This window comes from Oculina patagonica, chromosome 4 (assembly GCF_052425735.1).
Source record: "Oculina patagonica isolate OP01 chromosome 4, crgOcupat, whole genome shotgun sequence".
NCBI classification, from domain to species: domain Eukaryota; kingdom Metazoa; phylum Cnidaria; class Anthozoa; order Scleractinia; family Oculinidae; genus Oculina; species Oculina patagonica.
This window is the reverse complement of record NC_135761.1, coordinates 50866248-50893676: the sequence shown is the minus strand read 5'-3', so window position 1 is coordinate 50893676 and position 27429 is coordinate 50866248. Positions and strand designations below refer to the sequence as shown.

General features: G+C 40.4%; 2 protein-coding genes across 3 annotated transcripts; one reads left to right on the top strand and one right to left on the bottom strand.

The window, feature by feature from the left end:
- The first annotated feature begins 651 nt into the window (after positions 1 to 651).
- On the top strand, positions 652 to 4329 carry LOC144650477 (uncharacterized). The gene has a single exon (XM_078510158.1). It carries the CDS (start codon positions 652 to 654, stop codon positions 2677 to 2679), a length of 2028 nt encoding a protein of 675 aa, XP_078366284.1. The 3' UTR covers positions 2680 to 4329.
- Positions 4330 to 4440: 111 nt separating this feature from the next.
- On the bottom strand, positions 4441 to 19905 carry LOC144650479 (carbonic anhydrase 2-like). Of its 2 annotated transcripts, none has more exons than XM_078510161.1 (8): positions 19742 to 19905; positions 13719 to 13776; positions 10904 to 11193; positions 10148 to 10243; positions 9347 to 9422; positions 7895 to 8061; positions 6851 to 6909; positions 4441 to 6222 (listed from the first exon to the last, which is right to left on the bottom strand). In XM_078510161.1, the coding sequence occupies exons 1-7, from the start codon at positions 19865 to 19867 to the stop codon at positions 6856 to 6858; spliced, it is 867 nt and encodes a 288-aa protein (XP_078366287.1). In that variant the 5' UTR covers positions 19868 to 19905; the 3' UTR covers positions 4441 to 6222; positions 6851 to 6855. The 2 variants fall into 2 exon arrangements, with proteins under 2 accessions (XP_078366287.1, XP_078366286.1); XM_078510160.1 differs by lacking the exon at positions 19742 to 19905 and adding an exon at positions 15044 to 15275.
- Between the last annotated feature and the right edge of the window lie 7524 nt (positions 19906 to 27429).

Genomic DNA, 27429 nt, shown 5'->3' with positions numbered 1-27429 from the left:
ATGGTGGTGTTACAGGAAAGAAAGAAGAAAGGTAGATCAGTGTCTCTTCTGGTCACTATATATCACCAAGTTTGTGTGAAATGATGCAGTCTTGCTGCATCGCTTTCAACCTGTGTTTATCAACGACTGATATATAAAAGCTAATAGGCGCTTAATCAATTGTATTTATTATTATAAGACAGTCAGTGTTTAAGCGTAGTATGGAATTAGGATAGGATACCGTGCTGTCCACACTCGGCCGACTGGAAATGAAAATGCGACCACATTTTCAGTTATTTAAACACTAGCTTATATTCGTTCAAAGTACTTTAATGTGGGTTATTTTCAAAGGTGGTGAGGACAATGCCACTACTTTGTGAAATACCTTCGGCCGAGGAAAAGGCAACATCGTGTGGGGTATTATAGCAGTGAATTTTGTTTATCAAATACTGTCGAGAATACTACATGTAACGTGAAATCCCGATGATAAGACTGTAACCCCTGGCATAAGCCAGTGTTTTTGGAAGGCACTTTGCATCTAAGACTTTTTTGGGAGAGAGGGGATGTCATTTTCGGGGTATTGTGTAAAGAATGATAACTGATTTTCCGTTCCATCCTTTTTATTTAGAGAGACGCACTTGCCCTTTGGTGGTCATGCAGTGCGTTCTGAGTATGTCTAGCGAAAAGAATTTCTCCCAGAGACTTGGAATAGATCTGATCCAGGCAGCCAAGGATGAGCTTGAATTCCTAAAGCTGGTAGACGAATATCCAAACTTATGCAAAGGGTGTGTTGTGAAAAATGCTATCAGACGATATGAACTCTTCTGGTTGCCATTTGCCTCGGGATCTGGTACAGTTTCATTCCAGGCAGCTCCATTAGACATTGAATGGGTCTGGCATGTGCACATGCTATCTCCACATCATTACGAGCAGGACTGCCTCAATATCATATCCACAATGTTGGATCACTCCCCTATAAACAGCGCACAAAGAAACCTGGCCCTTCAGTTAACGAAAGATCGCTGGTCTACAGTGTTTCCAGAAGAACCTTTTGAGGTAGATCTTTCAAAACCGCCGCCAGTGCTGACAGAATACCAATCCAGAATTCAGTACAATTTGGAAGAAGCTTGTTACCGTCAGTTCAAGTTCTATTACCAAGTCTCTTTGCCCCACTACAGTGATGACTTGTTTCTCCAGAGTGCCGTGGAGCGTTATGAGCATCACCTTCAACTTAAGAAGCTCCACCCAGACGTATCCATGGTTCCATGTTATGATGTGGAACTTATTTGGCATACCCATCAACTTCACCCCTTAAACTACAAGCGCACAACAGCAGAGCTGCTTGGAAAGTCGTTACATCACGATGATACAGTAAGAGGTCGAAGAACCCCAGCATCCGTGTTCTACGATTTTTCCGAAAGGAAGACCAGAGAAGTTTGGAAGGCTGCAGGATTGCGGTTTGCGAAAGCAGGAGCCATGTATAGAGGTGATCCGCCTGATCCCACGCCACCACCACCCAATTGGCTGTATCTTACACTTGCTCGTCTCGAGTATTCATGTTGGATCCGGAAAATTGAAGCACTGGGTTTTAAAAGCAATGAAGTCTATTTTGTTCGGGTGGAAAACTTAACGAGAGAATTACTTTTTAAACAAGCCTTTAAAGGAAGTGATCGTCTTAGTACTAATCACCCACCACACCGAGTAACACTCGATAATGGTACAAAGCATACGGTCATCGTTTCTCTTTACAAACCGGGATTCATCCGAATGAAGTTTATCACTGAGAGTCAAGTAGACCTCCTTCCTTACCTTCCAACTGTATCGTTCGATTGTACTGTACGTCAACGGCCTATCATTATTGACGTTCCTCTTTGCGGAGGACAGTACACGGTGAAGTTGACACTAAAGATTGACCCACCGATCATCACAAAGTACTGGTTTGAAATTCAGCCAAGGAAGGATACTGTGCGAATTAACCATCCATCGATGATCTTAAATTGCCCACAAGAGTTTTTTCCTGCGAGTGATCTAGCGAAGCATGTATCTTTGCCTTGTGACTGCTATACCCAGCCTGTTCATGACTGGAGAGGAAATCAAGCGTTCAGTTGTCGAGTTGTTCACATAACAGATACACTGCTATCCGCATTGGAGATAATTAACCTCTATGGTCAGGTAGTAGCATCAGCCCACACAATCAGCCCCGATACGTTTCCAGAACGAAAACAAGTTCAAGATCATCAGAAGAATTTTCTGAACCCGGGTGAGGATGAAAACGCCATGCTGATCCGGCGAGGTAATAAAGATTGGGGTGTGTGTATCGCTAAGCTGCAGGAAACGTCCTTAGCCGTTAAAGATGTGGATTTAAAGTTCTACAAGCTGTTTGGCGAACGAGGCTGGTGTTCAGTTCGTAATTTTAGTTATGGCGTGTGGTTGATTAAATTTGATTCCGACACCATGGTTCGAGTGGATCTCAAGTTGAATAGGGTGGTTATCTCCCCTAGAGCACAAAGCATTCCTCAGAGTCTCGCTCTGGCGTTCTCGTTGCTTGTGCTGTATCGTCTGTGTATCCCTAACTACTCACTTCCATCTGAGATATCACTGCTTCCTTCTCAAACCGCTAGCTTCAGCTTCACAGTTGCTCCGTTTGAAACTTTTGAGGATAAATTTTGTCATGACGATTTCAACGAGGACATCCCTTGAAACTGTAAATACGGTTTTGCTAATCGGGTTTTGCTGGTTATAGTGTCTGGGGTTGAGAATCGTCAGAAGGAGAGGAAAGCGGCTGTGGAAGTGATGCTGTTGCGGGTTGGTGGAGAAGATATAGGGGGAGGTACATGTAGTGGTGGGGGAGGCTTAGGGGAAGATGGTGGCTGGGGTTGCGTTGGAGGCGGTGGTGGTTGTGTTTGATGGGAATGAAAGTGGCTGTCGCGGTAGTGGTTAGGTAGGTGTTTTGCACACGGTAGAGACTGATGGTTGTTGTCAGTATAATAACGGTTGAATGGTTTTTACGGCGTTTGATGTACACGAAACAGGCTTTCCGTTGCTTGATAATCTTCAGTTTTCGGATGTTCAGTGGAAGGTTTGGACGACGAAGCAATACACAATACAGTAAATTGTTAAACAACGCAATCAGCTCAATATCAAGTTCAAGTTGGGAAATTGTTTTTTACCCTGATTTAACATGTTTGAAACCAAAACAAAGACATCGTTTGAAACAAGGGAATCACATTGCTATAGTTTGCCTTGTGCATATCTGCAATACAAGCTAGGGCTGGGAGAGGCAAATATTCAGTTAACAACCGTTTACTCATATAACATAGAACGTGCGAACCTTACATTTGTAGATTATTCCTCATTGTTTTTACAAACAGTGGATCGGAGAGTATTAGGCAAAATATATAGGAGCCCGTCGTATCGCCATACAGTCAACTCTCATTATGGCGGACACGCTCGGGGCGTCGTTTTGTGTCCGTTATAGCGAGAGTCCGTAATAGCGGGAGTCATTTCCAGTCAAACGTCTTTCGCCGGGGACTTGGATTTTGTCCGTAATAGCGAGTGTCCGCAAGGCGAGAGTTGACTGTATATTTCTCTCAATATTTGCGAACATTTTGGGGAATGTAAAATACAAAAATAACGAGTAAAATGTGCATTGATGCTACACACTTAAATACGAATTGAATTGTCAACATTTTCTTGACCAAAATCCTGAATTGAAACCGTGTTTTGCGCTCTCGCGTAGTCAGATTATGTTATTTCTGACGTTTGAATGAATGAATTAGTCAAAAAATTAATGTTCTGACGGCACCATTGAGAGGATCGTGGGTCGTTATGGGATGTGTAGGTAAATATAGGTTTTTGGCGGGAGATTTAGGTCATTCTAGGTCGGTCAGTCTTCGTCCTCGCTTGCTTTTCTTTTTTCTTCAAAGTGTGGTTTGTACAGCTTATGTACATAGTCTATTGTAAAATGTTCAAGCTTATTCACAGGAAGCCCAGGCTCACACTTTGACAACTCGGTCAGAATGCAGGCGTCAAAATTATAAGGATTTGTATAAAACTTTATAGCAAAAACTCATGTCGAAAAAAAATATAATAAACAGCTAGTAAAGCTCACATTTTACATTATATGTTGTCTATGTGTTGTTTCTTGGCTGTTCTAAAGCATTTAAACCCTATTTAACCAATATTTTTAATTTTAGTTTACTCTTACCTAAAGTTATGCGTGTTAGTGTAGTCAGAATAAATAAGGTTGCTTCAAATAGAACTTTTAAAGCGGTATATTACAATTTAAATATCGTGCAACAATGGTACTTGTTTCGCGCGATATCCGACGTGATAAATTTGTACTTCATTGAGTGAAGTTGCATAATAAACAGCGATACTTCTTAATAAAACATCTCAGATGTTTTGACACGAAAACCCCGAATTTAAAAACAGAATAATAAAACAAACAACAACAGCAACAACAGAGAACTAACATTTTTATTGTAAAACTTAAACGTCTGCTGACGTACATCTCCCGTGAGAGGATGATCTGTACAATGACTAAGCCTCCCCCGCAGTCAACTCCCTTTCTAACGGAAGAGAGACTGGGACCGAGCAGAGCAAAAAAGGACCCCTTCGTCTCCAGTCTTCCTCTCTACTAGTCCCAGTTTCTCTCTTCAGCCCAGGGATTAAAATGAGTAGCATGCGGAAGAGACTTACAAGGACCTACATCAGAGAGTTTTTATTTTATTTTTTTACAAATTGATAAAAATTCAATTTCAAAATGTGACCTGGTACAAAAATTTCATAACGATTGCCAATCTACTCGAAAGCATTGAAAAATCTATTTAAGGAGATTTGTCAAGGATTTAACCAGATTTTTGAACAGCCAACATTTATATTTGTCACAAGAAACCTAACAAATAATAGTCCATTTTTAAAATTGTTATATTAGAGCAGTAAAACAATTAACGAGCGTCTTTGGCTGCGGATGGCTCAAATGGAAATGGATTGCAACTTTAAAAGTTAAGGCTTAACATTTCAAGTTGTTTCCGCGCGTCTTTAAAAATCCCCATATTTAGAGCCTTGGCTGGATTTCTGTCCGAATATAAAGGTTATACAGTAAAAACCCGCGTATAAGAACAAGTGGATTAAGAACATCCAGGCCTGATTTTAGGAAATAAAGTACCATTTATATAAGAACACATTTAGCCTGAAAAATGAAAGTTGTTCTTCTATGGAAAAATATCAAAGATCAACACTACTTTTCATTGCACACATAATAGTTCCACCCTAATTACAGTACAGTATTGCCTTGATTTATAAATTTTATTAAAATTAAAATACAATTGTGTGCATATATATTGATTTCATCTATTGGTAGCCTAGTATGTTCCTTATTTTAAGAAACTTTTTTTAAGAACACTTAAGAACACTTACAGGCTGATTTTGCAGATTATAACCCTTTATATAAGAACCAAATCAGCCTGAACCGCCAAAATAGGTGTTCTTATACGCGGGTTTTTACTGTATCTTTCTTAAGATGTTCAAAGATAATGTTTTTTCATGGGTAAAGTTGGCAGCCACTAACTTCAGAACAGTTTAGCTAAAAATCTGCGAAATCCCCGTGACCTAGCTTCTTAAATGCTAATAAAAAAAAAACCCAAGAGTCAACAAGTGGCGTTAAATTGTAATTATTCACTTGCTCCAGTTCTACTTTTCTACGTTTCATCACCCATGTCTAATACACCCAAACTGGATCGATTGTCGATTCGACACGAGTCGCACGGCGTCGATCCGCCTTACCGGATGTCAAGGGCGAGTATAAAATGAAAATATAAACCTTCCTCGTTCTTAAAACGTGCCGTCGAACTGGATCGATTCGTCAAGAGTGCTTGTCGATTCGACACGAGTCGCACGGCGTCGATCGGCATTACCGGAAGTCAAGGGGGAGCACAAAATGAAAATATGAACCTTCCTCGTTCTTAAAACGTGCCATCGAACTGGATCGATTGGTCAAGAGTACTTGTACGCGTCGATCCGCCTTACCGGATGTCAAGGGCGAGTACAAAATGAAAATATAAACATTCCTCGCTCTTATCGACCCAGTTTGGGTGTATTGGACAACCCTCCAATCCAACAGATAATAAATTGGATAGAAATGATTGCAAACATTGTATTAACTTCACTCATTAAATAGGTATTCTATAAGGTTAGTCCTGGGCGTTCTGTCTTCGTTCTCAGGCACCTTCCTGGGGCGGGCTAGATAAAAGAATAGAAGATGGAACTTAGTTCTCTGGTTTCCTGGACTCCAGCAGCTTCAAATTTTGTTGTTATCCGAAGCGGACTTTCGTAAGTACCAAATGTTTTTTTTTTATTATATTTTATAATCAAACAGTGTATGGGATATATTAGACACATGTTAGATAATACATTGTAAGGCTCCATGCCGGACTAAAGTTTAAAACTGTACAAATGCACTGAATAGGTTAAAGAAGCAGCATCATGGGTATTTTGATGCATTTGTGGCCAAAATTAACGGTGCTAAAATAGCTTCGCTCATTCGAGAGATGCGCCTATATAGAACACCAAGATGAAGATATTAATTGAATCATTCAAAGAAGAGCAAAATGTAATTATTTTTTAACGATTTATCCAAGACAGCAGGCAGACTTTTCAATTTTTGATTGAAATCTCATGCCTGTATAACTCATGATAGAACATATTTCCTTACTTTGGTGGACTGTTAAAGTCATTTTTAACAAAGCTAGTAAGACCATTATTTTTAGGTTTCCATTTATGTAAATATTTCTTTTGACTTTAGGCTTTTGAAGTGATGTTCATGATACTGCCCCTTTAAGCTCACTACAAGAACAAATTCATCACCTACCGATTTCAAAACGCCCAGTCATTTTCCACACAGTGGGGCGCTTTCCGAAATTCTGTCATCTAGACAAAAGCAAGAATATAAGGTATTCAATGTTGAGAACATTTTGACTGTAAAATTCATTTCCCATCAACCTTTTGCTCCTCTAATCGAATTGGAAACGCTCAAACGCTCTCCGGGAGTCGAGTTATTTGGCCGAGCCGGGCTTTAAAATCTTAGCCTCGCCAATTTTTAAAATAGCGAAGCGCGCGCGCGAGGTTTAAAAAAATAGAATACAAACGCAAATGATTACACCCCCTCGGTTCAGACAACATCAGCGTATTCTGAGAGAAATAGAGGGAATCTAGACAAAGTTTGTGTCCAAAAATTGTTTTAGGAACACTGACTGTTTAATAACGTGTTTTAAGAAAATCGTCCGCCATTGTGGTTTTGTGGTTTGAGTCTTGTCTAGGTCATGACGTCACTCGCGCGCTTTGCATTGTGTCCAGTTAGCTGCTGGGCTTATCCGACTACTTCCACCCAATGCGCTTTTATTTGTTAGTATTTCCTTTTATCACTGATGTAAATTTCTTAAGTAAATTTCACTTTTTTTTAATAATATTTTTACTGTAAAGCGCCATGAGCCATGGATATGGCGCTATATAAATCTTTTATTTATTATTATTATTATTATTATTATTATTATTATTATTATTATTATTATTATTATTATTATTATTATATTTTCCTGACACCAGCGCTACATAGGGTTCTTTTAATTTCTTCAATGAATTTTAAGTTGCTCTTTGTTGTTTCTCTTTTCAAATTTGTTATAGTTATAACTATGGTAAAAACCCAAAGAAGAATACAGTGGAACTACAATTAATCGATCAAGTATTGCTGAGCATTTAACGAGTGTTGCTAAGTTCCCGTTATACCGGGGTCTCTAGGTCTCAGCAATAAAGAGTACGTTATCGATATCGGAGCTACACTTATTGTAGACCGAGTAGGCCTACACTCATTCCAAGCCTTTTGACATTGTATCCATATTTGGAGTCCAGCGCTTACCTGTTTAGCAGTAATGATGATTGGTTCTTTTAAAACAAAGACATCCAAACAATTCTCACATTTGACAGGTTCCACTAACTTTCCCCGGTACGCGTCGTATTGCGCATGTTTGTTAAACACAGAGGTCGCTAACTGCCGGATTGAAGTAGTAGTGGACACTGTACGATCTGCAGGAAGAAATGCATCATGCCATTAAGCTAGGAAGTATAGAATTAACTCTAATAACATTTTGGTGCTGGAAAATAATCCAGGATTTCCTTTAAAGCGTTAACCCTTAAAAGGAAATCGCGGATTTATACTAGAAACGGATGATCCGTCTGAGCGAACTTGCATTTTAATTAGGCGAGCATTTTCTAGTTCGTCTGATAATTCGTCTATCTATAAATACGGATTATCCGTCCAGACGAAGAATCTGCCAAGTTCGTCTACCAAGACGAACTACGTTGATAGTTCTCGTACGTTCGCAGAGAAATTAAACAGTTACACGGTTACAAGCCATTTCTTAATTGAAGAAAACTCCACACGTTGTAGGAAACCGACCTATACTTCTATTAAAATAGTGTGACATGGTTAAAATGTCTAGAACGGTTGAAGGTAGCCTGTGTAGCTGGCAGTAGCGACGGTCATAACGAAGGGGAGACGAAGTGGTAAGATCTCAGTCCACTTAGAATATTAGAATTAGAAAGTCCACTTAGAATCTTAGAATCGCGCTTCAACCAGGTACAGAGTGAAAGTGATATGCCGTACTTTGTGTCAAATACTGTACAATGATTACCCAAAGGTAACAACCCAAATCTGAAACAAAGTTCAATACGTATTAACCCTTAATATGCTAAGCCCGGATTTCCCTGGGATTTTGAGGAATGGCCATTCAACCACTTGTGACGTCACCAATTTACACGTTAGCAGATTCTTGCGATATGCAACTAATAGAGGTTGGATAGATCTGTCCACAGGACTGTCCATTTTGAATATTGACTGCATTCTGACTCCAGGCTTTCCATTGATAAAGATCAAAACTTTTCAGGCAAGAAGAAAGATGTACAAAGTAGAAGGTAGAGAGAATAAAAAGGCAAAGAAAAAACAAGAAGAAACGGAGAAAGAAACGAAAAAAATTGGAACGGTTTGAAATGAAATGGTTTTAAATTAGTCAACCTTTTACCGACAAAAACCACACCCCCACCCCTTTCACCCTCCCCCCTCCTCCCCAATTAAACCACTAAAATAAGCACAGGACTTCGGGATTTCATGGACGATCCCCGCCATGAATTCCGGGGAGATACCCTCCCTGATCTCTTTTCGTGTTACATCTTGTATGAAACTTTAAAGTCTACAGAAGCCTGCAGGCACCCAAACGAAGAACCAGCTGTGTGGACCTATATTGAGCTATCTCAAAGAGCAGTCCATACTGCCATAGCTAGAGAACACTTACTGTGACAAAAAAATTCTTACTTTGATCAGGTGAGATATAGTCAACAAAAGACAAGAATTTTGCTATTTGAAGGTTGTCATTGTCGTCCTCTCCAACCTGAGAAAAACAAAACATCAAGGTTTGTGTGTGATACAAGAATCTCTTTTAGCTTATTGAGTTTAAGTCCTGTCTTTGTCTGACGGTACCAGGTCCCATGTATAGTGTCGCGCGACTATCTCCAATGTTCATGTATTAAAACAAATCAGCACTTCGTCCGTCAGTGCTGGGTGTGGTTGCCATCCGAAACAAACAACATTGTTAAATAAATTTATTATGTAAACTGTGGTTTATACACTATGAAACTTCGGAAAAAAGGACCGAAATCTTTGAAAAATCGTCAATTAACTTTGTCTTGAGTATGTTCAAAAAATTAACAAAATAGTACACGGTTGCTTAGAGATACAAATTTCTCTTCTCGTATGCAACTCGATATCTGACTCGTTCGCTGCGCGCACTCGAGCTCAACACTCAAACGGAAATTTCAGTCTTTCGCGCACTCATCTTCGGACATTTTCGGAAAAGTTCGAGAAATGTTCGGAAACATTCGTACGACCTTCGTACAAAATTTTGAAAATCTTCCGAAATCTTCGGAAAATCGTCAAAAACCACGTTATTTGTAGGTTTATATAATAAACAAAAAAGCATGATAGCTTGGAGATATGAAATTTATCTTCTTGTGTTTAAATCGATATCTCATTCATTCGCTGCGCTGACTCAATTTGAACAATCGAAGATAAATTTCATATCTCAGAGCAACCAGGTATTATCCTCTATTTACTTACCACCAAAGGAATTGCAATCGTGACAAGACCATCTTGGAATCTGTGCACGGCCTTGCTGTAAGACTTGTAGTTCTTACGGAAGAACACGAGATGTAACTGCAAGTCAAGACATTCAAAATAAAAAAAAGTAAATAAGATTGATGTAAGACTATCTACAAATAAGACTATCTACGTCCGCACAGCGTCTATAAAAGGTCTGTCAAAAATAATCTTATTTGGGTAACTCTATCGTTCATAACAATAAGGTCCTAAAAGCAGGGGACCATCCAGGGTTTTGCAAATGATTTGAAGAGTGGTGGGGTTGTGTGAGTTTAAGCGAGAAGGGCACAATTTCTTGGCCTAGGAAGGTACCCGGCCAACCGATTCTCGTTCCTGGTGCCCACGTTCCCCTTGACGCGGAGACTTCGGACGAGATTGGGACCAACTGAATCATTCCCGTTCCAAGGGCCGCTTGTCTCTATTAGCCGGCGAAGACTCAGCACGAGAAAACAAGTGCATGACTTTGGGGACACATGATATAACCGGTTGAAATTTAACAAAATGAAAAGCCAATCACACGAACCGTTTCAGTCAAGAAACCCTTTTAATACGAGAGGTTACAAACGGTTGATTTGATTGGCTAAACTCGAAACTCCCTCCCTCCAATCGTATCATGTGTCCCCACAGCAACTTGTTTCTCGTGCACAAGCTCAGCTGGCTAAGAATTACAAGCAGATCTGGGGACGAGAGGGCAACAGAACTTTCTCCTTGACATACCTCTCCAGGAACATGGGAGCCATCCAGTGTATTCTCTTCAGCTTCCGCCCTCGTGCAATAGACGTGAAAATGAAATTGATCCAGAAGATAAGTCGCACTCAGCGGGCCTCCGGTCAGTGAAACCCTTGACTTGTCTTTTGAGTCTAACTTAAAAGTCGGTTTGTGGTCGTGGTAGTTGAAAAAATATCCAGATACAATTTCGCTCTGCCCGTCGACGTTGATTTTGAATGGAGCGAGAGAATCTGTGATTTTCCGTACATCCAAATGCATCTCTCCAACAATATCATCCACTGATGATAAAAGAACAAAACTTACCGGATTTGTTTTTTTTTATACAATATTCTATTGAACAATTAGACTATGAGCCCGAGATTTCTGCGAGCGAATACCCACTACGAGGCGCAGCCGAGTTGACTATCGCTCATAGAAAACTTGGGCGAGTAACTTGCCAATCGAACTGCAAAACGAGAAGGGGAGGGGGGGGGGGGGGGGGGCGAACGTGGAACACAACTCCGCTTCTCATAGTTCGTGCACTCCTGGCCAGTTGAAACAAAAGCAATCAGAAAGTTTTTAAAAAAATATATATGTTCAAAAATAATAAAGAACTTTGTCTAGTGTCAACGAAACGGCCCGCAGCACTGTAATACTAATCCGGGAAAAAAGTTGATCAAGATTTTTACTCCTTTTGTATAAAAATGGTTTTCATTGTAATGTTTTGTTTAGTCAAAGTCAAACGTATAAACAGAAGACCTCACTGAAAAGTTAAAAAAACTGAAATCAGAATTCACACTAGTCCGCTGACAACTGAGTCCCGGTCGTGGGTGGAAAGTAGTCAGCGATCACGCTGATAGTACGGCGACTTAATATACGGTATTTAGTAATTAAACCCCTTCAGGCGGCTGGTATATTGGAGGATAATGCCCGAGGCTGAAGGAGTGTCCGAAAAATGAACAGTTGGCCGAGATGGTTTTGGTTTTGTTTCTCCAAGGGGGTTTTTTTTTTTTTTTCTTTCCCCAAAAAAAAAACCCAAAAAGATCCCCAAAAAAAAAAAAATAATTAATCTCCCCTTATATCCTCCTTTCATTTAATATTTTCTTAATTTTATATCTTTGACTCCTTCTTGTGACCAAACGTATACGTCCCGGGATTTTAAGGCCGATGCCTTTGTTCCTGCGTTTTCCTGTAACTTTAACGGATATCTGCCCACCATGTTTCAAAAATAAATGAAAGATTCGTGACAGTGTTTAATTAAATGATATGCAGTAAAAAAGTACAATTTAATTTTACCCCGTTATAACGATATTTTCGGTTATTTTACGGCTATTAAGCAATTATTGGATGAGGTTGAGAATGATATCGTGAATTATCAAAACCGAGGTCTGTGTTATCTGCCGAAGCCGAAGGCTGAGGCGGATAACACAGACATGAGGTTTTGATAATTCACGATATCATGTGAAAACCGAATTCAATAATTGTTTTATTATACGTTTTCAAACAATTTGCCATAACTTCCTTTATCGCCGGCGTAAAACTTCGTCAGAACATTGGCCAAAGCGGTTTTATCTTGTGGTTTCTCCAGGTTCTTCTCCTTCAGATAATCATTCAAAATTTTTACACTTGTTTTTGTTGTTCTGTTGGTGTTTTTAGAATCTATATTCTTGATCAAAACGTTCAATTCCTCTTCGGAAACGGAGGCGAATCGCTCCGCCATATTTTTAAAAGTTCAAGTTGACAGCACTACACGGACGAGGGGCTTGGAAACTAGGCAGACTTTGAACTCGACATGATAACCCAATATCTGCTGCAGATATTGGGTTATCATGTCGAGTTCACATGCTACTGTAGATTGACTGAATGCGCTCGACCAATCACGTGTTTCAAAGTAATTCTAATGTATAATAAATTGTTATATCGGGAGTCTCGATATAACAATACCTCGATATAACGATATAATTTCACTGCTCCCTTGGCACATCGATATCGTTATATCGGGGTTGCACTGTAATAATCACGGCGTTTCTGCGGTTGAAATGAATGCAAGTTGATTGGTTTAGGTAATTTTTCAACACTGTGATGTGATTTAAGAGTTAGACATGAAAAGGTGACTTTTTTGTTTGTTTTGCTCTGCTTTATAAAATCGGGCGATGGATAATAAATCGGACGAGGTATATTGTCTGATACCCGTCTTCCGATTTTGTACCACGTGATGTGTTTTGTCCAGTGAGCGCGAGCGAAAATTAATAGATGGGTTATAATGCACAATAGGTTGAAAAGAACGAACACGCAAAATCGTTAGAGCTACCGTATTTTTCGATTAAACGCCGGACCCCGATTAAACGCCGGCCTCGTTTAAGCGCCGGGTCAAAATTGCTAGTTTTTAAGTAAACGCCGTGGGCGTTTGTTCAAGGTCCCGGCGTTTATTTGAGGTCAGGCTAACAAGTTAACATATTCTGTTTGTCACAAATCTCGATTGCAACATAAACTATCCAATCCATAATAGTGCACCATTGGGAAATAATCACCTTTGGATACCCAGGGACACTTTTTCGGGGCAGAACGAAGAGAAGAATCTTGCCACCTTGACAAACTACCCCTTGGTTTTGAAGATCGGTAACAATAAATCAATCTGAAAAATTGGCAGAAAATTGCAGTCCTTTAATAAACGCCGGGCCCCGATTAAACGCCGGCTTCAAATAAACGCCGGGTTCACGAAGTCAAGTTTGAAATAGACGCCGGGGGCGTTTATTTGAGAATCCTAGAACCTTTCTTTTTTCAATAGTTTCTTTAGTTGTGCTTTATGTATAATGAAACTTACTCAGGATATGTCCCACGACCCGTCTGTTGACAACAGCAGAAGCTTCGTGGATCCGTGACTAAAACAGAATAAAACGAAATAAAAAAAAGCTAATGAGCTAACGTTTTACTTTCACCATCTAAGACATCTAATCTATTCCTGGCGTGCCTTTATCCAAGACCCCCAGACCCCGTCGGAAGATTTCTATGTCAAGGTAACGGAAATTTTTGAAAAAAAAAAAAAAAACCCTACGGGTACAAGAATCAATTTCTGGGGGAGTGAGACTAGCCTGCGAACGCAGACGGAGAAGAGAAACGACAGCCAGAAATACGTCTGCGTTCAAGGCTAGAGTAAGGCAGGTTTATTTTAGCCCTAGAAGGTGCCAATGCTGGCATGTGTTATGATTTTGATGAGCCTTCAGCTCATTCAGGTTTAAATAAGTGTACCAGAAATAATTAATCACTGATCATTCTTGGCAAGAACCAACACTAAAACAAGTTTTCCTAATTGAACTCATGCCCATTTTAAAATAACGAATACGGATCAAGACGAATGATTTATTGTACTTGCTATTTTTTTTTTTTTTTTTCCTTTTTTTTCTTTTTTCCTTTTTTTTTTTTCCCTCCAAACTTTTAATAATAATAAGTCACGCATTTTGCGAAATACTATCGCTTTTTCCGGTCGCCTACAAAGAAAAAAATATCTTATAATTCATTCTTTACTCTTTACTTTCAGGCCATTCAGGTTTGATGTAAAGGTGATGAAAGATGGCGTGCATGAGCCGGATAGCAAAAAAAAGTAATTAACCCCTAATTGACATTATTAAAGTTGTACTTTGCAGTGCGAGAGATGAAATAATGGGTTCTCACTCAGTTGTATACTGTTACTCTGCCTGTAGACGATCCTGAATTAACTTATCTGCATTCGTGCCCATGGCCAGAACAGGCAAAACAGGGAAGCGTTACTTTTGCCGGATGTTTTCAAATCGTGATGATCATGATTCACCGGCTATTTATTCAAACGTTTTTTTCTTCCTTTTTTCGCTGACTGTACGTATATGGACAACGGAAATATATACAATGTGGATTCGCTTTTGCCGGGTCGCGATTATGATATAAAAATTATATCAGCCGTCATGATAAAATGAATGTTAACAAAAACAAACAATATTGTAATTTGTTTTTGTGGCACAGACAAAAAATGGTTTGTAAAAATATGCACGAAACTAAATTAAAGCATTTTGGTGTTTCAAAAATCAACCAGAATTTTACCTTAATTTCACCTAAAATTTCGTAACGGGTATCTGCAAGTGTAGTGTCGCTAGTAATATAAAACTGGCACTTTACCTTCAAACACGATTCCCAAGGACGATGCACAGCATTCGATGCGTTAAAACGCGCTGTACAGCTGAAGTAACACTCCAATCTTCCCAACTGGGTTTCATTCGACAATTGACCAGATGATATAGTGTCGCTCAAGAACGAGGCTAGGCCAAAAAGAAGAAATAAACCTATTCCGTGAACGGAGCGCATTGTGCCGGACTGCGGACCAGGGAAAACTGCACGAAATATTCATGCATGTGACCTTTGTAACACAGGCAAAGCTCGTGACTAATCTTCCGATTAGTCACGAGCTTTTCCGGTTAGCTTCGACCAAAGTCCCTTAGCGCACCCAAGAACAAAGGGACTATTGTTTAGTGCTTAATCCAAAAAGTTGAAACACAACAATAGACCATTTCTTGATACGTACTCGCACGGACATGGTTCCGGCTGTCATGAAAATGACTTTCTGTCTCCAAGAAATCTTTATCTTTAGAGTTTTTAGACACTCGCCTAGTTTTAAATATTTTTTTTTACATTAGCGTCGGTCAGAGTTTAGTCAAAACAAAATAAAAAACATGGGAAAAAAAAAGACTGTGACAAAAACCGGAACACGGTGATTGCGTGACACAGGTGGTAATTTGAAATAAACAGACAATATAGCGAGTTCAGCAGGTATCAAAATAAAAGCACAAAGCAAGCAAACACCCCGGGGGTGGTACTCCCATAAATTTCGGATAGGGGTGTTCCGCCAAGGTTCTTAAACCCTGACCCTATTTAAGGATAAAGAAAGCGAAAATTGATACCCTTTTTAAGGCCCAAAACCGAAAAATGACACCCTATTCAAGGGGAGGAGAAGCGTTCCGTAACGACCCAAATAACGGCTAACCGCGCACGGCAAGACACAAATCCTTTTAAAATCGCTTTTCTAATACCTGAACAGAAAATTCAGTTTTAAGATACCTTTTTTTCGTTTAGCTGGGCGTTTATTTTAGCTAATAGAATTTAGGTACCCTATCTAAGGATCACATTGGCAATAGGAGCAAAAATGATACCCTATTTAAGGACCGAGAACCTCAAAAACCATACCCTATCGGGCGGCACATACCTATATAGGCCGCCCCCCCCCCCCCCCCCCTAGCCTGCGTGGCCGGCGTTCAAAGGGGAATATCTGTTCGAAAGACCTATAAAAGTCCACGATTTTCGGATTTAAGTGTGCTGGAAAACTGGAGATTTCTTAAGCTCAAACTTTCGTCACATGGGGAAAGTAATGCCTGTTGTTTTCAGAGAGAGAAAAGTGTCGTTTTGGGCACGGTTGGTTTCCATAATATGCAAGCTTGTTCAACAACTCCCTTCAGGGGTGTTTTATTTTATGATGGTGTTGTTGACCATAAACGATTTTAAATTGCCCAATAGCAATCGTCTAGAACCACTAACCAAACTTCCCGCAATAAGATGTTATGTAGCGCTAGCATATTAGTTTCAGTTTAATGATTATAGAACGAGATAAACTCATGTGTAGCGTGCTTGTTTCGGCTCATGAATTAGAGAACGAGGTATATTTATGTGTAGTGTGCTAGTTTCGGCGAATTGCGGTCGTTTCGCCCGATGAACCATTCGCCAGGAGACGTTTCGCCCGATTTCTGAGTCGATTCGCCCTAAAGAAAAGTCGATTCGCCCGGACCGATTGTCGATTCGCCCGGTCTAAGAGTCGATTCGCCCGGACTAATAAAATCCTGGATAATCCTTAAGCTTATGTTTTGTTGGCTTAACATATCAAACATAAAGCATTTAACACATTCCTTATCTTTGGTGATGCCAGTTAACCGTTGAGTTCAATTTGTCACGCGTTTATTAAAAACGAACGCTCCCCATGGATACATCTATTTATCACGCCGCCAATAGACACTTTGTTTCTTGCAAACAAACTCTTTTCACAGATACATTCGTTTTTCCCCTTTTTGGCGTCTGTAGTATATATAAGCTTAATCGTCTTAGTTTGGATATATTTGCGTTACGCGTATCTGGTCGTTTCGCTTTCGAGTGGTTTCGCTAACACTGTCACTAACGACAGTTGTAACAAAAAAGCTAAACTGTCAGGTGGTCTACATTCATAAGAAATAAACGGCATGCAGTGCATGCAGAAGCGATGACGTTTCACAAAGGGTCTAACATAATTGAGGGCGTGATAAAGACTGTTATCCAATTGCAGTGTACATTTTTTAAACCTAAGAAGCAATGTTGGTGATTATCTAAATAGCATAGTTAGGATATGATGGAATTCAAATAAATACAGAATTAACAGTAGTTATAAATTCACAGGCCAAGGATGCAAAGTTAATAATACATTTTCTTCGTAGATTTGCTCAATTGAACAACAGTAGATTGCGTTATATTGTAGTGTGTGACGTCCGATAAACGACATACGATACGCGGAAATCAGCTTTTAAGCTGCGAGTAAGGTCAAATGGTCTCTTGCCCACCGCGGCCCTTATTATTATAAGAGTTAGAAATTTCTGTTTACTAATTCTAATAGATCCCATCATATGTAATTAGTCTCTTTCGTTTATACATTGTAGTGTTCCATTTTAACTGCACGGGAGTATTTTGCTTTTGTGTTCTACGCGGCGATTTCTTGTTATCAAGTTAAACTTGATTTCTGTTCGACCGAAACAGACAAAAAGATCGGGTTTGTCTTGCGATGACAATAAGCGATTTTCTGACGTCATCGCTTAAAAAGGAAAAGGTTAAGTATTCGATCCAAACAACGCACCGGTCAACGTGTCGGCCGACTGTCGGTTGGCCGACGCGTTGACCGACGCGTTGTTTGGATCGGATTCTTAACCTTTTCCAGAAAAAAAGCGTCTTGATTAGTGGATTGTTGCGTTTAGCGCCCAGCACATTCTCATGTACACACTGGATCGGCAGGACGGAACAATCCTAACTTTTTAAAAGGGTTTGAATGGTTCATCCGGGGGGGGGGGGGACTCCCACATGAAAGTGACGGGGATGCTCATCGTCTCGCTTAGGGGTATAAATTTCGGACTTTGGGTCTCGCTTAGGGTGTTCTGGGGAAAATGGCAATATTTTTAGCCGTCAGAGTCTCGTTTAGAGTTGCATGCGAAGAAATTTACAAATATAAGTTCTTTTTTCAGAATTTTGGTATCTTTTAGGGGTCTAAAATAGCTTGAGCCATACCCAGATTGGTCTCTTTTAGGGATTCTTTTCAAAATTTCCGACGAGCATCCCCGTCCCTTTAATATGGGAGTCCCCCCCCCCCCCCCCCGGGATGGTTCATCGGGCGAAACGTCCTAATACCGTTTCGGCTCGTGAATTAGAGAACGATATAAACTCATGTGTAGCGTGCTTGTTTCGGCTCATGAATTAGAGAACGAGGTATATTTATATGTAGCGTGCTTGTTCAAATCATGGATTAAAGAACGAAATATATTAATGTGTAGCGTGCTTGTTTCGGTTCATGGATTAAAGAACGAGATATATTCATGTGTAGTGTGCTTGTTTCGGCTCATTGATTAAATAACGAGATATATTCATGTGTAGTGTGCTTGTTTCGGCTCATGGATTAAAGAACGAAATATATTCATGTGTAGTGTGCTTGTTTCGGCTCGTGGATTAAAGAACGAAATATATTCATGTGTAATAAACATTTTTGGTTTGTATCTGATCTAAAAATGTTGGTTAAAACGTATAAAACTGAATTTTCGGTAACTCTCTGCTACCTTCATCAGAGTTAAAATTGGTTCAGTTTTTGCATAATAAGTTTTTATACGCCGCCGGTCTCTAGGAATGTTCCCAATGTTAAATAAACTTGTGGGAAATGCACATGCTCATTCACACAGTTAATGTCCTGGATAGAATGCAGCGCTTCTAGGAATTGGCGTTGTTGCCTATTGTTGACATTTCTTTCTAATTAAAATTTCTACATAATCCAGATGAATGTCATGGTCTGTTGTTTCCGCGTGAAATCTCAGTATTGCGCTTTCGTTATTAGATCTTGTGCCTGGCTTGTGCTCTGCGCCGTGCGAATTCCATAATCTTTTGCTCTCTCCCACATTTGACTTTGTACACAATTCCAAATTCCCTTCGGTCTTTTGGTTTCTTAAAGATACTGCCCAGTGTTTTAACAGGCTAGAAAGTGGTTCTTATGTTTTCTCTGCTTAGCACACGTCGAACTCTCTCGGAAACACCCTTTATGTAAGGGATTGAAGCGTAACCCCTTTGGACTCACTGATCACCTTAATATCACTGATCGCCCTAATAACATATTCATGTGTAGTGTTGATATTATGGTAAAATCCAGATTTGATAATATCAAAATATCATGATGATATCAAGATTTGATAATATCATGATAATATATCAAAATATCAAGGTACCATCGTGTTATCAAATATGACATCAAGGTGATATCCAGATTTGATAATATGATAATATCAAAATATCAAGATATCGAGAGAGAATGATAATAATATCAGAAGCTTTCTCACGGATATTTTGATATTCTGCAATCCCGCACCTTAGTGGTGCATAGTTTCTACACAAATTTTAGCAGCTATTTACGAAGAAACATAATTTAAGCTATGCTTCGATTGGTTTAATTAGTTCGTACGGCAAAGATTAGAATTGATGTTGAAACTTCGCAATCGAATGCCTACCTGAGAATCTGTTTATACGTAACTAAATTTAACATTTTTCAAAACAAACCTGCCAGAAGTTTCCAAATCGAATCCTTTGCTTGTTGAATTTGTTGTCCGCCACACAACAAAACAGATTTAATAAAACTACAATCTTTGTGCAAAATAAAACCTTTCCACATTTCCACGCCGGCATCTGAATGCGTTCTTGTTGACTCGGACGTATACTACCGAATTAGGTAGACTGTTTTTTCGGAGCCGCACGAAACAGTTGCCGTTGGCGTCAAAGACGTGTGTTTTGGGTCACGTGGGTTACAGCTGTCAAATGAAAAGGTAAACGCACCTGAGCACATTCCTTTGCTCGTTGTATAACCTGCGATCAGTCGACTGCAAATTCAGGTCGTGTCACGTAATTGTAATGAGTGCTGTTTTGGGATCATTCTCTGTTGTTAAACATCGTTATACATTAAACATGCTTTTTTAAGTGAAAAATAATTGCTCCGAGACTGTTGATGTCGTCTCCAAACAGAAATACATCCAAAAACTGCAAATATTACGATTGCGTGCACAATCTTTGGTTTGCATAAAGCACAGACATTCAATTCCCCAGGGGCCAGGACAACCATCCCGACGCACGTTCAAATTTTGGCGCGTTACAGATCGACCAATCAGAAGTGTTTTCATTGTTTCAACGAGCTCTAAGGAATGTGCTCAGGTGCGTTTACCTTTTCATTTGACAGCTGTAACCCACGTGACCCAAAACACACGTCTTTGTCGCCAACGGCAACTGTTTCGTGCGGCTCCGAAAAAACAGTCTACCTTATTCGGTAGTACAAAACATGGACCCGGGTCCATGGACCACCCCTGTGGACCCGGTCCATGGACCACCTTGTGGACCCGGTCCATGGACCACCCCTGTGGACCACCCCTAATTTTCGAAAGAAAATCAAAGTGTAGAATGGGGACAGGGTATAAATTGATGGCAGGTACTAAAACACAAAACAACGAAATGAAACCACCGAAAAGACCGAAACAAAATTAGCGAAACCACCGAAACGACCAAAACCAAACGCCGGAAAGGGTTGAAACAAGCGAAATGAAACAAAATCACTTAAACCCATTACCATTAGCGAAAGCTAACCGTAAACAGGCTAACCTGAGCGTTATTCAGGCTAACCGAAGTGCTATTGAGGCTAACTGGAGTGCTATTGAGGCTAACCGAAGTGCTATTGAGGCTAACTGGAGTGCTATTGAGGCTAACCGAAGTGCTATTTGGGCTAACTGGAGTGGCCATCCGGAGTGGAAGGCATGGAAGGTGCTCTCCGGTTTATAGGCTGAGTAGCACTCTGGTTAGCCTGTTTACGGTTAGCTTTCAATAATGGTAAAGGTTTTGCTTGTTTCGGTGATTTTGTTTTGTTGTCTATGCCACTCTTTTGGCCGTTTCGGTTGTTTCGGCGGTTTCGTTTTGGTGGTCTAGCTTGTTTCGGTCGTTTCTTTTCGGTGGTTTAATTTCGTTGTTTTGTGTTTTACTACCTGCCGTCAATTTATACCCTGTCCCCATTCTACACTTTGATTTTCTTTCGAAAATTAAGGGTGGTCCACAGGGGTGGTCCATGGACCGGGTCCACAAGGTAGTCCATGGACCGGGTCCACAGGGGTGGTCCATGGACCCGGGTCCATGTTTTGTATACGTCCTTGTTGAGTCTGCTTGTCGTGCATCGCGTAATTAACTTCAGGTACTTCAGACATGCTATCACAGGCAGACCACCCTCTGTGTTCGTGGTTAATAATTGTTGACATAAGGTTATGTGAGAAACATTACGTCGGTTTCGATTTACTACAAAATATAAAATTTACTCTAAATGATCCAATAAAAGTTAAGATGCAATGCTGAATGTGTCTTGTGTCGTGTTTAATTTAATTTTAACGAATTGCATAGAACGGTATTAAGGTTCGCGCCGTTATTTTTCACGAGAACCTTTTTCGCGAGTCTTTAATTTCGAGATTTTTTTAAAATCGCGAAAATCGTGAAAACTAAGTCCCGCGAAAATAAGTATCAATAAGGTATTAGGCACTGCTGTGCTGATTGAGAACACTGTAAACAGAGAAACAAATATTATTAATCGAATTGAAACTTGTTAAAAAATACCAGCTGATAGGAGGAGGCTGACCAGTTAGCTATTTACAAAGTGTGGAGGAGTTGAATTAGTGGCCACCGAACAGAAATCCATCTAGTGGCGGTATTCTCCTCAAGTTATTTATTTCATTGCTTTCAATACATGTAAGATAAAATAAGAGATAATTAGCATTTTTTCGGTTACAGGTACTTGTGATCTTATGGCATTTTAAGGGCTCTTCTGGTGTTGACTGTTTTGGTGTTAAACATACACTGGCAGATCATCGCCATGTTCATAAAAGAAATGTGCCTTATTATCACCGCGACTGCACTAACTTCAGGGATGCAGGCGCCCTACACTACTCAACTGGTTATCTGTATGTCGCACAACCCGAGGCCAAAAGGATCTTGATTGTCAATCCGAACAGGCTGGAGATCGTCAAGACCATTGACGTACCTGGATCAGAATGTGGCGGGAATTGCCATCCGCCTTTTGGCATCGCCATCCATTCAGAGTATAACTTGTTGGCCATAGCTGCCCAAAGCAGGTTGTCCGGAGGAGAAAGCAAGGTCACGATGTTCAAGATAAACGGGAACCTAAGCAATCCGAGCGGAATCAGCATAGAACACTACTATACATTTCTCCAGTTGCTCACTCCTCCTGGCCAGAGAAAACCGGATGTGCGAGGCGTTGTCTTTTGTGGGAAGCGTTTTGCATACGCGGATTATAATGGCGCCGTTTGGAACTATAGACTGCCCGACAAATTTTACTGGGAATGGAATGATGGCCGTCCAGTGCCAGATGGGCATTCTCGGATAATTGGTACCTTAATCGAGTAAGGAACGTCCTCCGAGAGAACAAGGGATGGATCTAATGATAACGCTGTAGGCGCGGTGCCCTCTGACTTCGATGGTGGTTCATAAACATCTTGGACGACGCAACGATTCAGGCGGAACGATCTGACTTGGACTTTATCACGGACACTAAATCACGAATGAATCGATTGAAAGGAATAGCAATGGATACGATGGGAAACCTCTTTTATTCCTTTGAGAAAGTTTGGTCCAATGGAGTCAGTGGTGTGTACATGCGAATGCACGATGGTAGAGCCAGGAGAGTGCAGGAATGGCAGGAAGACGTGAAGATATATGGCATGACGGTGGATGAGAGTGGCTTCCTGTACAGGGTGGAAAAACATCCTTCTGATGAGAGCAAATGTCTTGAAAAGTATCATTACATTCCTCGACTTATGGAACATTGTTATTTTGGCCATTGTAAAAGGTGAAAAATAAAATGTCAACTGAATAAAAACGGTCAGTATAACATTGAATGTATCATTGTTTCGGATTACCGGGGGGAACTGGGTGTTATAAATACAAACTTGTTAATGTAGTAGCTGAGCTAAGTGTGACTAAAACATTGAGACCGCAACAAGCAGACTATCCCCCCAAAAAATGAACCACTTTTGTTTTGACATCTGGTGTGTGGCGGAAATGACGTCACACGGCCGCGCGCTGGTGGCCTAATGGTGTAAGGCGTCGAACTTGAAATCAGATCTTCGGGACTGAGGGCGGGGGTTCGAATCCGGCTAGGGTTTTTTTTTTATTACTTTTTTTTTTTGGGGGGGGGGGGGGGTTCGAATCCTGAGCCTTTCATTTTTATCGTTTTTATTTTCGGATTAAAATAACACTGATTTCCACATAATAGAGTGAATTCGTGTAACCCGTTTTTTATATGTTAATGAGTCGTATAATATTCTAATGTTTGTGTACAATACAAAAATACAAGAGTGGTCAGAAGACCTCAAAGAAATCACTTTAATAGTTATACAGAAAATAAGTATAAACAGGAAGTGTCTTTCTTTCAGCACTTCAAGAACATGTTCAACCTAAATTGAAAAATTAGCGGTCTGGTTCAAAATACGCAGGATTTAATCATTTCACGTTGTTGTTTTTCAGAAGACGGGAAATAAATTTGCCAAGGAATAATAGAACACATGCACAGCTATTTTCTTGCTCATTAAACCTTTTGTTTGCTAAACAAAAGTTGTTTGTCATCGTGATTTGCTAAAGCTCCCCATTGGATTGCGCGCGCAGAATTGCGTTACAGTCAAGTTTAATTTGTTTTTCTTTACGCGATGTTTCGAGCGATGTTGAATATATGTTTATCTAAAATCGCAAGACAATTCAAGGCATGATAATTTTTAAGCCCCGTTATCTGTTTTGATTTTTACATATTGGTAAATGCTTGAATTTTAACCTGACTTCCACATGCAAATACTTACGATTTGTCTGCAATTTTCTGTTTTCTTGTACAGCTCATTAAAATATTACACGGCCCATTAGCATATAAAAAACGGGTTACACGAATTCACTCTAATACTCCCTCAACGCCTATTCAGGCTATAAACCTTTCATCGCCATCAGGGGCGCGCGGGCGGAGGGTTCGAATCCTCCTGCCGTTCGTTCTTCTTTTTTTATTAATGCGCTCAAATAAATGTCCAAAATGCGACTATCCAATAATTTGTCGATGATTTTGAAAATAGCCTGCGCTTCCCAACGCTTTATACCTCTTTACGAACCAGAAAGAGCCGCCATCTTCAAAGCGGAGTAGACCCTGGGAACAAGGGTGTCGCGGCCATGCCCGTAACAATTCAATTAATGTTCAACTTCAAATAATCCACTCCTTATTTATAACACCCCCCTCCCCCCTTCCCAACCCAGAGCTTCGCGAGGCCCTGCGAGTCACGTATTACTAGTATACATAGTTCTTCAGTAGAACAGTTTTTACCGTTATGGTGGAATACCGTGTTTAAATGATGCATTTCATTGATTGGCTTGATCCATTTTTAAACAAGACGGAGGGTCTTACTGGAGGGAGGGGGAGGTGGGCGGCCCTAGCACTGTTCACCCGGCATATCCAATCGAACAAAATCGAACCTAAAATCAATCGAACCCAATCGAACACCAATCGTTCGATTGGGTTCGGTAATCGAACAAAATCGAACATCTATTTTGCTGTGAGTTCGATTTTAGAACCAATCGAACACAGTCGAACACAATCGAACGCAATCGAACTCAATCCGATTCGATTTTGTTCGAAATCCGTCTCTTTATAAGTAAATCAGGCAAGACTCATCAGGGGGACGGTGCACCGCACAAAATGTCCGCAATATAAACAAACAGGAGTTCGGTAATCGAACGTTCGACCGAGTACGAATGTCGACTGTTAGGTAATCGAACGTTCGATTTTGTTCGATTGTCGACTGTTCGGTAATCGAACGTTCGATTTTGTTCGATTGACCAAATTTTATTGTGAGTTCGATTATGTTCGATTACCGAACCCAATCGAACGATTGGTGTTCGATTGGGTTCGATTACCGAACGTTCGATTAGATACGCCGGGTGTTCACGGTTAGAAAAATTAATCACCTACGAATATTTGAATTTCATTTTCCCGAATCACGAAAATAAGCTAGTAACATTCTCTTCTATCCTGTTCGAAGGAAAGTGGCAAAGGAGAAAGATTAAATGAAATATGAGGTAAACTCTGGACTAGCTACCGAGAACAACTCCAGTATGTTGAAGAACAAGGGCCCGAGGAGAACGGATAATGGCCCATTTTTAATGGCAGGAGAAATGTCATAGTCAATTCAAACCGGACTACACCTTAAGATGACTGCATTGTAATGCATCAAAGATTGCAGTAGGCCTCGGAAAAGAACCTAAAACTAAACAGTAATTTGCACTCCTTTGCAGTTTTTAGGTCGTTATTAAAATTGGGGAGAAAAATGAGGGACCTTTTCCACGTCCATTGCCTAAGTATATGGCACGGCAAGATGTGACATGACCACATGACATGTCATGACTTAATGCCATGACGTGGCACATCGAATGGCATATTAGTATAATTTCCAGAGGTGAATTCAAGAATGGAACATTCTAATTGGTCGAGAAGCTCGGTTTATGCCGTTATATTCACCGCGCTGGGCGGTGAATAAAGCATTTCAAGGCTTGGCTCCTAGCCATGCCAACTTTGCCATCATCGCAGGCAAGTAAACATGGAGGTGTTTGCTGAATGAAATTTTCGCTCCTTCGAAAAAATCACTCCAAGTCCTGGATGTTTAAAACATTGGGAATTTTGCAGGTTGACTTCCAAGGCTTCTGGACCGAAAACATTTTTAAGAGATGTTTTTCAAGGCATTAGAATTGATCGTAAACACGGTGGTTTTGGAGATCGCACGCGGCCATAAAAAAAAAACTCAGTCGGATCGATTGACCAGGGGCCGTACCAAGCGGGGTCGGGGGCGACATGGGGGGGGGGGGGGGGGGGGCAGTTGTCTCCGCCAGGAAAACTAAAAAACTAAGAAAACTAAAGAAAAACAAAACAGAAAAACCAAACTAAAAAAGGCCAAATTGCACCCGCCAGGAAACTTGCCCCCACAGGCAAAAAATCCTAGGTAGGGCCCTGTGTGTCTGTTATTTTCGTGTTTTCTACCCTAACTTTGCAGTTCTTGATATTTACCTCTGAAAATTATACTAAAACATTTATTCGCCTCAGGGGATTATTCAACCATAATCACATCGCTTTCGGTTAAATATGACATGGCTGCATGACTGCATGACTTGACAACGTCTTTTACCGCACTATTAAGGATCTAGCCAGTGTTATCGAGTTTAACAAGAAGCCCATAGAAGACAATAGCACCACGTTGCTTTGTGGACCATTCAATCTCCTGGTTGATAATCTTGGGGTCGATTTCTCCCGTTGAACCGATTGTCTGAGGTCCAACTTGGTAACTGTCCGCCGTTTGATCTACAACTGGAAAACGACTTTCGTATAGACGTTATCTCTTGTTACCCGATCTACAAATCTGTTGAATAAAACGTTAACAAACATATGAAAAAAGAGGTTAATTGAATAGTGCACAAGGATAAGAAAGGATGAAATAATATCTGTGAAAAGAAACCTGTCTAGGAATTGAAGACCTAGTGGTAATTTTCTACACGGAGGTATATAAACAGGTGAGGATTTCACGAATTGGAGTGAACTGGAAACTAAGGGCGCTTTCCATTCAACCAAAAATTCCGGAAATTCCGGGTTGGGAAGCGAATGGAATAGAAATTTCCCGGAATAAAATTCCGGAATTTCAGGACAACCTCGCGAGGTTGTCCTTTCAATAACCGGAAAATACCGTTCCATTCTTCCATTCCTGCTTGGGCCCAGCTTCTCCGAGCCGGAATCCGCAAAGTCAATAGCAGTGCTCGGCGTGTTTATTTCTTACCAAAAGCTTACAGCCCTTACTCGAGCAAGAATGATTGCACATCCAGATCTGTTAGCAAGTGGTATCCTTTCTGTGGGCACGACCTGGTGAGTAAACAGCTCGCATGTTTCTATCGTCCTTCGAACGTGGCTCTTGAAATCGCCAGGAAAATACGCTGGTATCGTATCCTCAAAGTGGTCTTGAACTCGATTTAAATTCGCATGTTAGCTTACTGAAAAAATCTCATCGTCCTCGCTTAAAATATCGTCCGTTTTAACTTCAGAGTCGTCGAACATCTCCAAAGCAGGCCAAAGAGGCAACGAGTTTACCATTTGTTTTGCGTTGTTAATGTAGCCAACCGAAAAATACTGTTCCATT